Here is a 14,479-nt window from a genome sequence, read left to right on the forward strand (position 1 = left end):
CTCACCATGAGGTAGATGGAATGACGACGTCTCTGGATGCCACCTCTCTACAAATGCCATAAGTATCCCATTATGTATGGTGGAGTATCTGATCTGACAGAGGTCCTTCAGCCCAAAAGCTGTGAGGACATCCTGAAACTATGGCTCAGTAAGCTGCTGCAAAGAGGCAATCTTCCGCCCGTGATTATAGAACTTCTAGGGATGCCTATCCTGAAATTTTCCAAAGAAAACACCGTTAAAACTAAGCAAAGTTAGAAATATTAAATTTTCATTGAGGACAAAAAAGTAACAAGTCTACGAAATTTTACCTCTCTGTTTCAGACATGTCTGGCTGTATGATCTGCATACCTTGTCAACAGGGATAAATCTAAAGAACCCCCTGGGCAGACCACAAGCGCCTCAGGAGCATCAGCTTCCCCTTGCAACAGGTCAACGCTATCAGGAGGTGGCACGAGAGATCCAACATCGGTCGAAGGTGGCACAGGAGTAGAAGAAGTATCCCGACAATGTCTGCGGGTGAAAGGCGTCTGTGAGGAACCCTCACCATCATCCCGATACCTACAGGATGAAGAAGTAGACCTTGAAGGCCCCTGTCCACTATGCTCTGGGAGACTCTGCATCGTGGCCCCATCCGTCACATCTACTGGAACGGAAGTGTCAGGTACATCTGCTGGAACGGCGGATCCATCCGTCACCTGTGAGACTACCTGCAAAACGTAGGTGCATCTACGAAACAACTAACGTTTCATTTGTTCCGTAGATGCACCTACAAAACGTTTTGAAACTTCAAAAACACAACAATGGTGTCTGTCGCTGCTCCAACCACTAAAAACTCCAATTTGGTGGCTTGATCGTCCGTTTTACACATAAAAAATACCTACATTGTCTCTAAACTATGTTGCTAAAACTAACTAATGATTCATATACTTAAAAGTATATTCTAACTTTATTAACGAGAAATACTCGAATATAACTTGAAAACTCGAAAACTTACCGATTAAATTGAATTTTGAAGTTGTTGGAATTTGTTGATTGTTGATGTTGACGTTCACTGCCGAACTCGAGAGAAAATAATGAAGTTTGGTGGAAGTTTGATTTTTGAGGTTGAGAGAGATTAAGAGAATAGAAGATGAAAAATGTGAGAGTGAGGGAGGAGAAGCAGTCTGACGCGAATATAACTTGAAATGCTTCCAAAAATGCATAACTGAAATAATTCTATAGATACAGCTACGGAACAAATGAACTATGTTAAAAAGAATGTGCGTTCGGAAATACATCTATAAATAAAAGATGAGCGATTTTTCGAAGGGTAGATTAAGAGTTTCTCTAAATTTAAACACCCTTTCCGTATGTTATGGTTCAACAATGTAACGACACAGCTATTCCACCGCAAATTTGCTAAGCTCCGATGAATTTCAAAAAGTCTCTAATGTCGCGCGTAGTTCTCCCGGACGACATCATTGCCCGAATCCTATCATTCCTTCCGGTGAGATCTCTTCTTCAACTCAGGTGCGTCTGCAAGTCATGGAAAACCCTAATCTCTCAACCCACATTCATCAAACTACACCTTCATCAATCTGCAAAAACCCCTCAAATCGCACTCATATCAAACTCATTCAATGGTTTCAAAATAATGCCTTTCCCAATACATCGTTTAGTCGACAACACCTCCTCCATCACCCTCCCTCACAAAATTCCCTTCCGATTGGATGACGTTGATTGCTATCGTCTTGTTGGTTCTTTCAACGGATTACTCTGCATACTGGCAAAAATTTTCTGTCATAGGTTTGATGAGATTGTTCTTTATTTATGGAACCCAGCAACCAGGAAATTATCTAACAAAATAGTTTTTCTTCATGATTATAACCCTAAGTTGTACAAAGATCCATTTAGATCATGGAAATTCTCGTTTGGATATGATAATTCAACTGACACATATAAGATTGTTGCGTCGAGTGAAATGGGAAGAGAGGTGAAACTTTTTAGTTTCGGTACTGATGATGTTTGGAGAAACATTCAAAGTTTCCCTTTGGTTCATCGCGAGTACGGTGTATATAGTGAACTGGGTGTTAGTAACAGTGTTCATGTTAGTGGCAGTCTTAATTGGCTGGCAATTCGAAATGAGTCTCGTTATGATTTATATGATTGCAGAGTTATTCCAATTGACCAATTTGTGATTGTTTCACTTGATTTGAAGATGGAGACATATCGTCAGTTGCGAATCCTTCGTGGTTTTGATGAAGCACCACTGCTTGAGCCAATTCTTGTTGTGTTGATGGACTGTCTTTGTTTTTGTCATGATTTGCATGGAACTGATCTGGTTATATGGCGGATGAAAAAATTTGGAGTTGAAGAGTCTTGGACTCAGTTTATCAAAGTTAGTTACCAGAGTTTTTCATATGATTTTCCAAAATTGATCTTGTTCCCGTTGTGTCTTTCCCCGAATGACGAGACATTGATTTTAGGATGGAATGGTGGAGATAAGCATGCCATTCTTCTTAATTTGAGAGATGATAGAGCTGAGAAAACTACGATTACCAATAAAGTTGAGTGGTTTAGGTCCAAAGTTTATGTTGAAAGCTTGGTTTCAACTAGTTGAAAGTAAGTTTCTTTTCAATTATATGCTTGTTTGAGTTGTTTATCTTGTTTTAGGAAATGGTTTGCTGGTGTGATGAAATTTCAGACCGATTTCTTAAGTGTCATGGGAATTTTAATGCTAGGCAACTTGAATGAGTTATATTGTTTTTCTCTGGTTCATTAATTGAATTTTGAACAATTTCTTATAGGCTTAGTTAGCAACTTAGCATACTGCAAAGTATCTTGATTGAAGTTTACCGGGTGGGTGATATATATGAATGCTTGCTGCCTTGTTATGTTGTTTTCATGTTTCTGTTACTGACTTGGTGTGTTTCACTTCTTAATACACTTCAGAGCCCAGCGTCACTCAATTCATTGATAACCGGGCGATTTTGGAAGGGTCATTTTTGTACTCATTGTCTTTCCTTGTGTTAATCCCCAGTTTGTGTAAACATTTTTTTAACAATATTGGGTGTTTGGGGATTGCCTCACCTTTAAAAGTTTAATTTTAACATGACAGCTACATAGAAAATCACTCTTTTGATAGTTTGTCAAAAAATGATTTAGAGTGTTAAAATTGAAACTTTTAACATGTTGTGTTCATCAAAACGAAAACGTGTTCATCAAAACTAAAACACTCACCATCCTTTCATAAAGTGTTATTAAATAGTAGCTACAGCAGCGCTATATTGTAGTGAAATTTGCACAAACCGCTATTGTTCCCCGATATGCTATTTAGTATAAAATATTGTAGTGAAATTTGCACAATCCACATTTTCTGCTGTACGTGATTGACATTATTGCTCTTACATTAAATTAGTGCTCTCACTTGACAGTTATTTTTTCAAAATACTCCCTCCATTCCTATTTATGTAAATTTTGACTTTTTAGAATCATTGAATAAATGTTGTATTTGGATGATATAAAGACTAAATACATCCTTTATTCAATGAATGTAAAAATTAAAATTTGCTTATAAATAGGAAAGGAGGGAGTACTCAATATATTGAATCACTATAGATTGTTATTAGATACTAAGGGGAAAAGCTTGTAGATATTATGTGTTGGCAATACTTTCTGTTACAATTGTTTTATTTCATATAAAATTGTAAGCATATTTATCTGTTTCAGATCACTACAAATACAAACTATTAAAGTTGAGGTCATGTTGAGAGTTTTTGTAATTTAAAATCTTGTATCTGCTGACAATGGTTAAGATAAATGATCAAGACTATTTATGAATCATATGTTTAACAATGGCCAAATATATTAATAAATGTTTGATCAAATAATTCTCATGTTGAACTTTCTCAGGTCTGAAATCTCATGTTTTTATAGAGACTATCATGTGTGAAGATTTTTTCATGCCAACTTTGACGACCTTTGTTACATTGTCGATAATCTAGAAGGTGAAAAATTGACAAAACCATAGCAATTTTTCTAATTATGTCATTTGGTCTGCATTGTCTACAACACGGGTGAGTTGGATATGGCTACATCAGACAATTATGAGTTGCATTTTCTATTTACAAAATTATCTTTGGATTTAAGAATCTTCTTCCTCTGTCGCTTTAGGCTATATTTGGGAGTTTGGAGGGGAAGGGAGGGGAGGGCTTTGGAAAATAGGAGGAATTGGGTGAAAAGGATAAATAGATTTTGGGTAGGAGGGTTTTGGAGGGTTTGAGTTTATTCATAACACCAAAAACCCCATAAAATGAGGAACTCAAAAATTGTATTGAAGGAGGGTTTTGGAGGGTTTTGAAAGGCTTACATAAATTTTCGATATATCTTTTAGGTTGTTATACTATTTTGAAAATTAAAAATTTAGTAATGATAATAAATCTTTTATCATTCTAAACAAATTCATTTTTTCAAAAAATATCAAATATTTTCCTACATTTTTTTAAAATTTTGTTTTTGGAAGCCTTCCCCTCCCCTCCCCTCCAAACTCCCAAACATAGCCTTAGGCTATGTTTGGGAGTTTGGAGAGGAGGGGAGGGGAAGGCCTTCAAAAACAAAATTTTAAAAAAATATAGGAAAATATTTGACATTGTTTGAAAAAATGAATTTGTTTAGAATGATAAAAGAGATATTATCATTACTAAATTTTTAATTTTCAAAATAGTATAACAACCTAAACGATATTTGGAAAATTTATGTAAGCCCTTCAAAACCCTCCAAAACCCTCCTTCAATACAATTTTTGAGTTCCCCCATTTTATGGGGTTTTTGGTGTTATGAATAAACTCAAACCCTCCTACCCAAAATCTTTTTATCCTTTTCACCCAATTCCTTCTATTTTCCAAAGCCCTCCCCTCCCTTCCCCTCCAAACTCCCAAACATAGCCTTAAGCTTTACTTTTGAAATTCTTAAAATGCTTAGTAATATGTTATTGTTCATGTCTCTTTCCAATGATATTTAGACCTTGAGCAAATCTGTGTAGTATATAGAACATACAGTTTATTTGTATTGCAGTTTCAGTTGTAAATAACAATTTTACAGCTTCTCGATATTTCTATCTTTGAATAGGGACATGTTACCCCTTGCAAAAATTAAAATCTCATGTTTAAACTTTAAACATGTTTCTTTTATGTTTAACAAATTATACAAGCTACTACATGAAAAAACTGAAACTGAAATGTAATACCACTTTCGCTTTACTTGCTGCATATGCAGTTAGATCATACCTATTTAATTCCATTAGCCCTTACTACTCTAAGGTTACGCACCATTTTATTTCTTTTGTGAACAACAAGAACTAACTCTTATTTTAGTAAGTGAGATCGATTATATGAAACAAATTATGCCATAATATTCTATTTAAGACGATGTTTCTATTCAATTTAGTTATCTTGAGATCTTTTTGAATAGAAATTTTAATATGTCTTTATAAGTTTTCCTCTACGCCAAGTTGTTTGACTTCTCTCCGTCGGATCTATTCTTCTTACAATAGAATCTATATGTTTTCTCTTTACATGTCTTAATCATCTAATTATATTTTTCATCCTTTTTTATTATAGGTGTTGCCCTAATACTCTTTCTAATGTTGTCATTTATAATCTTATCTTGTCATATCTAACGATGCATCAAATACAATGTCCTCATCTCTATCACACTTATTTTATTCTCATGCTAATGATCGAGTATCTAACATTCTGTCAAGTACAACATCACATGTCTTAGCCATGTCTGATAAGTTTTCCACTTCTGCTTGAGTAGTACTTCTGTGTCACATAAATTTTGAGGTCCTCTTCCATTTCAAACATCCAGATTGAATTCAATGGTTTATAATCCCTTCTATTTCACTGTGGTTTTGTAAAGATATTTAAGTCATGTGACTTGTGGTATTATATGATCTCCAACTTTCCCCTATAGATTAGAAATGTTTTTCCTTTTGCTAAATTTACATTCCATATACTCCATCTTAATTCTGCTTAAGCGAAAGCCATATGTTTCTAAGGCTCGTCTTCAACCTCTCATTTAAATCCTCTTTTAACACTTTAAGTAAGACTATATCATCTTTAAAAAACATACATCTCGGTGTTAGCTCTTGAATGTGTTTCATGCGTACATTCAAAATTAAAGTAAAAAGGTAAGAGTGTAGGGTTGAACTTTGGTGCTTGCCTATTGTAATGGGGAAATTGTTTGTCTCTCAACCTTGTGTCTGCACATTATTCGATTCCCCATCATACATGTATTGGATGAATTGAATATAAACAATTCTAACCATTTTTTTCTCTAAGTTTTCCATAAAACCTCTCTTGGCCCTTTATCATATGACTTCTCAAAGCCAATTAAAATTAATTGCAAGTCTTGTTGGTCCATTCAATACTTCTCCATCACACGTCTTATTAGATAAATCGCTTCCATGGTTGACCTCTCGAGTATAAAACCAAATTGATTATCAATAACTTGAATTTCTTTCCTTAGTCACTGATCAATTTCCTTTTTCCATAAACTTTATGGTATGACTCATAAGTTTAATCTCTCTATAATTTGAACAATTTTGTATATCCCCTTTGTTTTTATATGTTAGAACTAAAATGTTTCTTCTCTATCCATTCAACATTTGCTTTGACTTTATAATTTGATTAAATAGTTTGGTGAGCCACTCAATGCCTTTATCTCCAAGAATTTTCTACACTCCAAATAGGTATGTTGTCTGACCCAAATGCCTTACTATTACTTATCTTTTTTCAACGCTTCTTTTACATTTTGTTTTAAAATCTGATAGCAGTAATTATTATAAAGATCCTCTTCTTAAATGTCGATTATGTTAGAATCTGGTGAGATATCATATCTTTTCCTAAATAAATTGTAGAAATATGTCTTCCACTATCCTTTATGTCCTTTTTCTAAATCAAGACTTTTCCTTTTTTTATCTTTAACATTCTTTACTTGATCCAAATCTTTTGTCTTTCTTTATCTTCTCTTAGCAAGTCTATATCTAGGTTTTTCTTCCTCTTTGGTTCCCAAAGATTGATATAATCCTTCAAAACCTCGGGTTCTTGCTTCACTCGCTGCATTGTTTGTCTCTTTCTTAGCTTTCTTACACTTTTCCCGAGTTTTAACTTTTTTACCTCTAGACCATTTTTTTAAAATATTTGTATTTACTCAAACTTTACTCCGAACTTTCATTCAACCACCATGATTCTTTATCCATAGATTCAAAAACTCTTGATTCTTCCAACGTCTCTTTAGCTCATTTTCTAATATCTTCTTCCATGGTGTTCCACATATCATTTGCAACTCCTTGTGGTTGTCTGAAACCTCCTTCCAAGAAACAAATGAGATAAGCTTGAAGTGCATGATAGACCTGATCGACAAATTGAGGGAAGTCACCCTTGTCTGAGAGTTTGCTGCCAAACACAAGGCTGCTAGAAGATATAACTCCATAGTCAAGCTTAGAAAAATGCAAGAGGCGACCTAGTCTTGAAGGAAGTGTTTCTACTCGTACAGTAGAAAAAACTGCAACCCAATTGGGAGGGACCATATTGCATATATCAAAAACTCTCTCATGGGGCATATAAGCGACAGGAACTAGAAGGGCCGCTTTTGCCCAGAACCTGGAATGCTCTCCATCTTAGATATTATTAGAGTTAAAATTACTTGTAAACTCTCCAATAAACGTATTTATTATGTATTAATTCTTGAGAGACTTATTTTTAAATGTCCTTATGTTGGACTTCATAACGAAAGTCCTTGTTGTTTCTTAATGCAACAAATAATGGTTAGACCCCAACAAGAAGCTCCTTGTCGTCTCCTAAGATAATAAAAAATACGACGAACTTTCGTAAGAAGATCTTTGTCGTCGTATGAGAGAATTATATATTGGACCTTCATTGAAGGATCATTGCCATCCTATGAAGAAATCCATCGCAAGACTTCAACAATAAGATCTTTGTCGTCGTGTGTGTGTGTGTGGGTGGGTGTGGGTGTGTGTGTGTGTGTGTGTGTGGGTGTGTGTGTGTGGGTGGGTGCGTGTGCGCTTCAGGATAAGTTGCCTAAGAGCTCAATGGAAGTTTTGCCCGAGAGGTCAAACGCCTCGCTTGAGGAACTCAGTGTCTTATAAGTCGGGCCACATATTAATTTGCCTGGGGGACTTAGACTCCTCATGCTAATGATACTTTCTCTTGAGGAACTTAGTTCCTCCTTGGGTGGGATCATATTCAAGAATCACACTTAGAAGCGTGATTGGCATCCAACCTAAGAGAGTTGATCACAAGTCTTTTTAGAGGACTCGATGGAAGATCCACCTGAGAGGTCAAACGCCTCGCTTGAGTGACTTAGTGTCTCATTAGTCGGGCTACATGTTACTATAACTAAAAGACTCGAATTTTCCAAGATAACTAAAGCCTCACTTAGAAAATACAGGATCTCTGGACACTTCTTTAAGCTACAATCTAAAACACTTTGTCTTCCATCAAAAGACCTTGTACTTAAGAGTCTCTGTCGTGTTATAATTGTAAAGACCCCACCTAACGGGATGCCTTTAGACTGCCCAAGAAGAGACGATGATGGAATGTTGCCTAAAGGGGGGTATCGCCTCGCCCCTTGAGCCTTCTTATCTCTTAGTTGTGGGAAACACGGGATAAGAGATTTCTTTGGCAGAGAGAAGTCAAGGTCATTTATTTTGTAATAAAATGCATGTAATTAAAATGTAGAAAAAAAAATGCTATTTTAAATAAAAGAATAATAAAAAAAATGAATAAAAATGCAAAAATATGGAAAAAGTGACAAAGTGCAAAATGACTAGATGAAAGGAAAAGAAACTTTATGCGAAACTGTCAAAGTGTGAGTTCTGGCTAAGTGAAGTAAGCTTTCTTGGGCATGTAATTTCTAAAGATGGTATTGCCGTTGACCCAACGAAAGTAGAAGCAGTGTCTCAATGGGAAGCTCTGAAGTCAGTTTCCGAAATCCGTAGTTTCCTTGGTCTTGCGGGTTACTATAGGAAGTTCATTGAAGGTTTTTCAAAGTTAGCGTTGCCGTTAACTAAGTTGACTAGGAAGGGTCAAGCGTTCATCTGGTATTCGAAATGTGAAGCAGGATTCCAAGAGTTGAAGAGGAGGCTGACTAGTGCGCCGATCTTGATTTTTCCGAATCCGGTGGAATCTTTTGTTGTTTATTGTGATGCTTCATTGATGGGATTAGGAGGTGTACTAATGCAGAATCGACAGGTAGTCGCTTATGCGTCGAGACAACTCGAAGTGCATGAGAAGAATTACCCGACTCACGACTTAGAGTTGGCAGCAGTAGTATTTGTGTGAAACTGTGGAGGCATTATCTGTATGGTTCAAGGTTTGAAGTATTTAGTGATCACAAGAGTCTGAAGTATCTCTTTGATCAAAAAGAGCTAAATATGAGACAAAGGAGATGGTTAGAATTTCTCAAGGATTATGATTTTGGACTGAATTACCATCCGGGTAAAGCAAACGTTGTTGTCGATGCTTTAAGTAGGAATTCCATGCATATGTCTATGTTGATGGTGAGGGAATTAGACTTAATTGAACAATTCAGAGATTTGAGTTTAGTATGCGAAGACACTCCTAACAGTGTTAAATTGGGTATGCTGAAGCTGACTAGTGGTATTCTTGAGGAAATTCGAGAGGGTCAGAAGACTGATGTAGAGTTGGTTGATAAGTTGACTCGTATTAACCAAGGTAAAGGAGGTGAATTCAGAATCGACGAGAATGGTATAATGAGGTTTGGCAATCGTGTTTGTGTTCCTGATGTTTTCGAATTGAGGAAGAGCATTCTTGAAGAAGGACATCGTAGTGGATTGAGTATTCATCCTGGTGCTACTAAGATGTATCATGACTTAAAGAAGCTGTTTTGGTGGCCTGGAATGAAAAAGGAAATAGCTGAATTTGTTTATGCTTGTTTGACTTGCCAGAAGTCGAAGATAGAACATCAAAAGTCGTATGGAGCTATGCAACCGTTATTTATTCCTGAATGGAAGTGGGTTAATATATCTATGGATTTTGTTTCTGGTTTGCCGAGGACGGTGAAGAATTGTGAAGCTATTTGGATTATTGTGGACAGGTTGACGAAGTCTGCTCACTTTATACCGATGAGAATGGATTACCCGATGGAGAGGTTAGCTCAATTGTATATTGAGAAGATAGTAATTTTACATGGTATCCCTTCGAGTATCGTGTCAGATAGAGATCCAAGGTTTACATCTCGATTCTGGGAAGGTTTGCAGAAGGCTTTGGGTACTAAATTGAGGTTGAGTTATGCTTATCATCCGCAGACTGATGGTCAGACTGAAAAGACAATTCAATCATTGGAAGATCTGTTGTGTGCCTGTGTATTGGAAAAAGGTGGTGCATGGGATAGTTATTTGCCGTTGATTGAATTTACCTACAACAATAGTTTTCATTCGAGCATTGGTATGGCTCCATTTGAAGCTTTGTATGGTAGGAGATGTAGAACACCTTTGTGTTAGTATGAATCTGGTGAGAGTACGGTGATTGGACCAAAAATTGTACAAGAGACTACGGAGAAGATTAAATTGATTCAGGAGAAGATGAAGGCTTCTCAGAGTCGTTAGAAGAGCTACCATGATAAAAGACGAAGGACACTTGAATTTCAAGAAGGAGATCATGTGTTCTTGAGGGTGACTCCTACGACTGGTGTTGGTAGAGCACTGAAATCAAGGAAGTTGACTCCGTGTTTCATTGGTCCGTATCAAATTACAGAAAGGGTTGGAGAGGTGGCTTACCGTATTGCGTTGCCGATAACACGATTTTATATCATATATTTAGCTTGAAATCCATAAATATTTATAGCATTTTCCTTTAATTATATTGTTTTATTATGATATTATGCGAGTATTTGCTATGTTTCAGGCTTTACGCTCTTATTGAGACTATTTGCGAAAAGGAAAGAAATGGAGCTAAAATCACCACTATTTGTGCCTAAAAGATGAAAAAGGGGTGCTGAAGCAAGAAAGGGGGTGCAAAGAAGGCCCAATTGTGCAAAGTACAAGTCCAGCCCACGAAGAAACCAATTGCACGTGGCCCAACTCAATCTAGCACGTGGAGACGCACGTCTCCAACGACTCTCTGCCACATCACCAAGAGGAGACGCACGTCTCCAAATCCTCCTAGATCTTCTCCACTTGAGACGCACGTCTCAAGTCGTTCAAAGGGTCTCCCCAAAAAGTGGAGACGCACGTCTCCAAGTCCCAGTCAAGAGAAGCTCCTCCTTTCACGCGTTCCAACTGCAGACCCTCAGCTATAAATAGAGGCTGCTGCTTCAGTGTAAAGTGTCCGATTTTTCTGCTAACGAAGTGCTGCCGAAATTATTCTGCGACCATCATTTATTTTCCTGCCTTCAATTCAACTGCTTTAATTTTCTCACAACAATTTCCACACCGGGGATTGTTGTGAACCTTTTATAAATCTAGCCTTACGTTAGATTTATCTTTTATATTCCTTGTTTTAAATTTTTGCCCAATAATTTCCGAAGAACGATCCAGCCAACCTGTGGTGAAAGTTCGAGTACTTCAAGATTCAATTCAATTGCAATTTATTTTATTCAGGTTTATCATTTACCGCTTTAATTATTATTATTGTTGCATGATATATTATATGCCATTTAACATGCCTTTTATTATAAATCAAATTAATCTATGCATGTTTAACCGTATTAATATGTATGGCTAATTAATTAAGATATCGGTATGTAAAGTAAGTTAACCGTGGGATCCGAAATAAATTGGCTTAATTATGTTTTATTAACTATCACTTGTTTTTGGTTTGTATGTCTAATTTAATAGTAAGTCTTAAAATCAATAGAGCGATAGTTTGAGGTTTTAAGACGGTCAAAGGTTAAAATCAATAGAGCGAAAGTTTGAGATCTTTAACTGGATAGTAGACATAGGACATTAGTTTTAAGGATGGCGAAAGTGTATTAAAACTAATTAGAACTTATTTATTTTCAAAAAGTGTTTTTAAACCCGCGCGGGATGGCGAAAGCGTACGTTAGGGATATTAGCATGTTTCGAGTCAACAGAGCGAGAGTTTGAGATTAGGAGATTTAAATAGGTAACGACTTCATAAAACAAGCATTTTATTAATTACGTTGTTTCCAAAAAGCTTTTCTAAATCTAATGGGATGGCGAGAGCGTACATTACGAGTTAGAACGGTAGTCTAAATCAACAGAGCGAGAGTTTGAGGGGAGGACTTTTAATCAATAGAATTAATAAAGATTTTTAATCGAATTAATATCTTAGCCAATGGACCTTCGGATCACCTAAGTTAAATGAAATACATACTGATATCCACCTCTTATTACATTTCTTAGAATTCACAATCACTTTCCCTTAGAAACAATCGAAAAATATTAGTAGCCTTAGCTTTGCATAGTAACCTTAGATAACGGTAGATCGATTCATAGTCCATGTGGATTCGATATCTTTTAAAACTACACGACACGACTGTGCACTTGCAGTCATCAGATTAATAGATGTTAGAACAAGATTTATTCTGATCAATATTCTTAGTTTTGATGATAACAATGTATATGAATTTTGTATGAGATAATGTGGTACTCTAATACTATGCAATTTCCGTTTCAGGAATTATATAAAGAGTATGCACAAAATCAGCGCAAGAAGCACTGACTCAAAAGGTTCAGCATGCAACATCAGAACATGGTCTGGAAAGACATCAGAAGATGGTCAAGCAGAATCAGAACATGGTCTATAGAAGCATCAGAAGAACTTGAGATCAGAAGCAGAAGCACTTAAGTTCTCATGGTATCACGCTCAGAAGCACTTCAAGGTCAGAAGACAAGAAGATGCTCTCCACCAAGCTATTTGACTCTGATGATATTCAAACGTTGTTTACACAAACATCAGATCAGAAGCAAGTACAAGATGGCAGGCTACGCTGACTGACAAAAGGAACGTTAGAAGCTATTAACGGCAACGTCAGTAGTCACAGCGAAAGCAAGGCTCGAGGTAGTTGACAAAAGAGTGAAACATTAAATGCAATGCTGTACGGAATACGCAAAGCATTAAATGCTCCCAACGGTCATCTTCTCAAACGCCTATATATAGAAGTTCTGATGAGAAGCTGAATAACAACTCTTGCGCAAACTTACAGAAACTCTGTCCAATTCAAAAGCTCTCAAACTTCATCTTCAACCTCACTACATTGCTGTTGTAATATCTTAGTGAGATTAAGCTTAAACTTTAAGAGAAATATCACAGTTGTGATTATAGCTTTTAAGAAGCATTGTAATACTCTTAGAAATTGTTTACATTCATTTGTAAAGGACTAGAGTAATCAGGTTGATCTGAATACTCTAGAAAGTCTTAGAGGGTATCTAAGCAGATTGTTCCTAGAGGGATCAGGTTGTGATCAGAATACTCTAGAAGACTTAGAAGTTGTCTAAGTGGAAAACCATTGTAATCTTGTGTGATTAGTGGATTAAATCCTCAGTTGAGGTAAATCACCTTGTCAAGGGTGGACTGGAGTAGTTTAGTTAACAACGAACCAGGATAAAAATAATTGTGCAAGTTGTTTTTATCTTGCAAGTTTTGAAACTACACTTATTTAAACCCCCCCTTTCTAAGTGTTTTTCTACCCTTCAGTAGACACGTAAAGTCGCGATCAGTTGCCACCAACGCTTGCGAATTTGCACGATGTATTCCACATATCACAGTTGAGGAAATACACTACAAATCCATCTCATGTGATCCAAGTAGATGATGTACAGGTAAAGGATAATCTGAAAGTTGAAGCTTTGCCTATGAGGATTGTAGATCGAAAACTGAAACAATTGCGTGGCAAGGAGATAGCGTTGGTCAGAGTAGCTTGGGGAGGACCAGCAGGTGGAAATGTTACCTGGGAACTGGAAAGTCAGATGAAGGATTCCTACCCGGAACTCTTTGCCTAAGGTATGTTTTCGAGGACGAAAACTTTTCTAGTGGGGGAGAGTTGTAACACCCCATAAAATTCTTTATTTAATTTAATTTATTTTTCAGATTAAATATTAGAATTATTTGAGTTATTTGAGAAAAGTGGAATAATGAGGCTAATGGGCCAGGGTTTCTTTTAGTAGAAGAGGGGTGTCAGTTGTGAAGCCCATTGCTAATAATAAACTTATTTTCATAAAATAGAAAAAGAGAAGGATTTGTGAAAATAGAACCAAAGGAGAAGTGAAGTCTGAACGTGAAAGAGCAGAGAAGCAAGGAAGTGCGACGCGAGGAAGAACGAAGAATCAACCTTCAAGTAAGGGGGGGACTCTTCCGTTTAACTTCGATTATGGGATTATAGATAGTAGGATAGATTGAGCATGTTATTTGTATTAATTGGGTTATGTTTAGGTTTTAGGATGTTAGGTTGGGGTTGGGATAATTTGATGAAAGTTACACGATTTGGTGAATTCT

The 14,479-nt window shown here is 36.4% G+C and overlaps 1 protein-coding gene across 1 annotated transcript; it reads left to right on the forward strand.

The window, feature by feature from the left end:
* The first annotated feature begins 1,345 nt into the window (after positions 1 to 1,345).
* Positions 1,346 to 4,360, forward strand: LOC131611995 (F-box/kelch-repeat protein At3g23880-like). The gene is made up of 2 exons (XM_058883806.1): positions 1,346 to 2,601; positions 3,892 to 4,360. Exon 1 carries the CDS (start codon positions 1,409 to 1,411, stop codon positions 2,597 to 2,599), a length of 1,191 nt encoding a protein of 396 aa, XP_058739789.1. The 5' UTR covers positions 1,346 to 1,408; the 3' UTR covers positions 2,600 to 2,601; positions 3,892 to 4,360.
* The last annotated feature ends 10,119 nt before the right edge of the window (positions 4,361 to 14,479 follow it).

This window comes from Vicia villosa, linkage group LG6, assembly GCF_029867415.1.
Source record: "Vicia villosa cultivar HV-30 ecotype Madison, WI linkage group LG6, Vvil1.0, whole genome shotgun sequence".
NCBI lineage: Eukaryota > Viridiplantae > Streptophyta > Magnoliopsida > Fabales > Fabaceae > Vicia > Vicia villosa.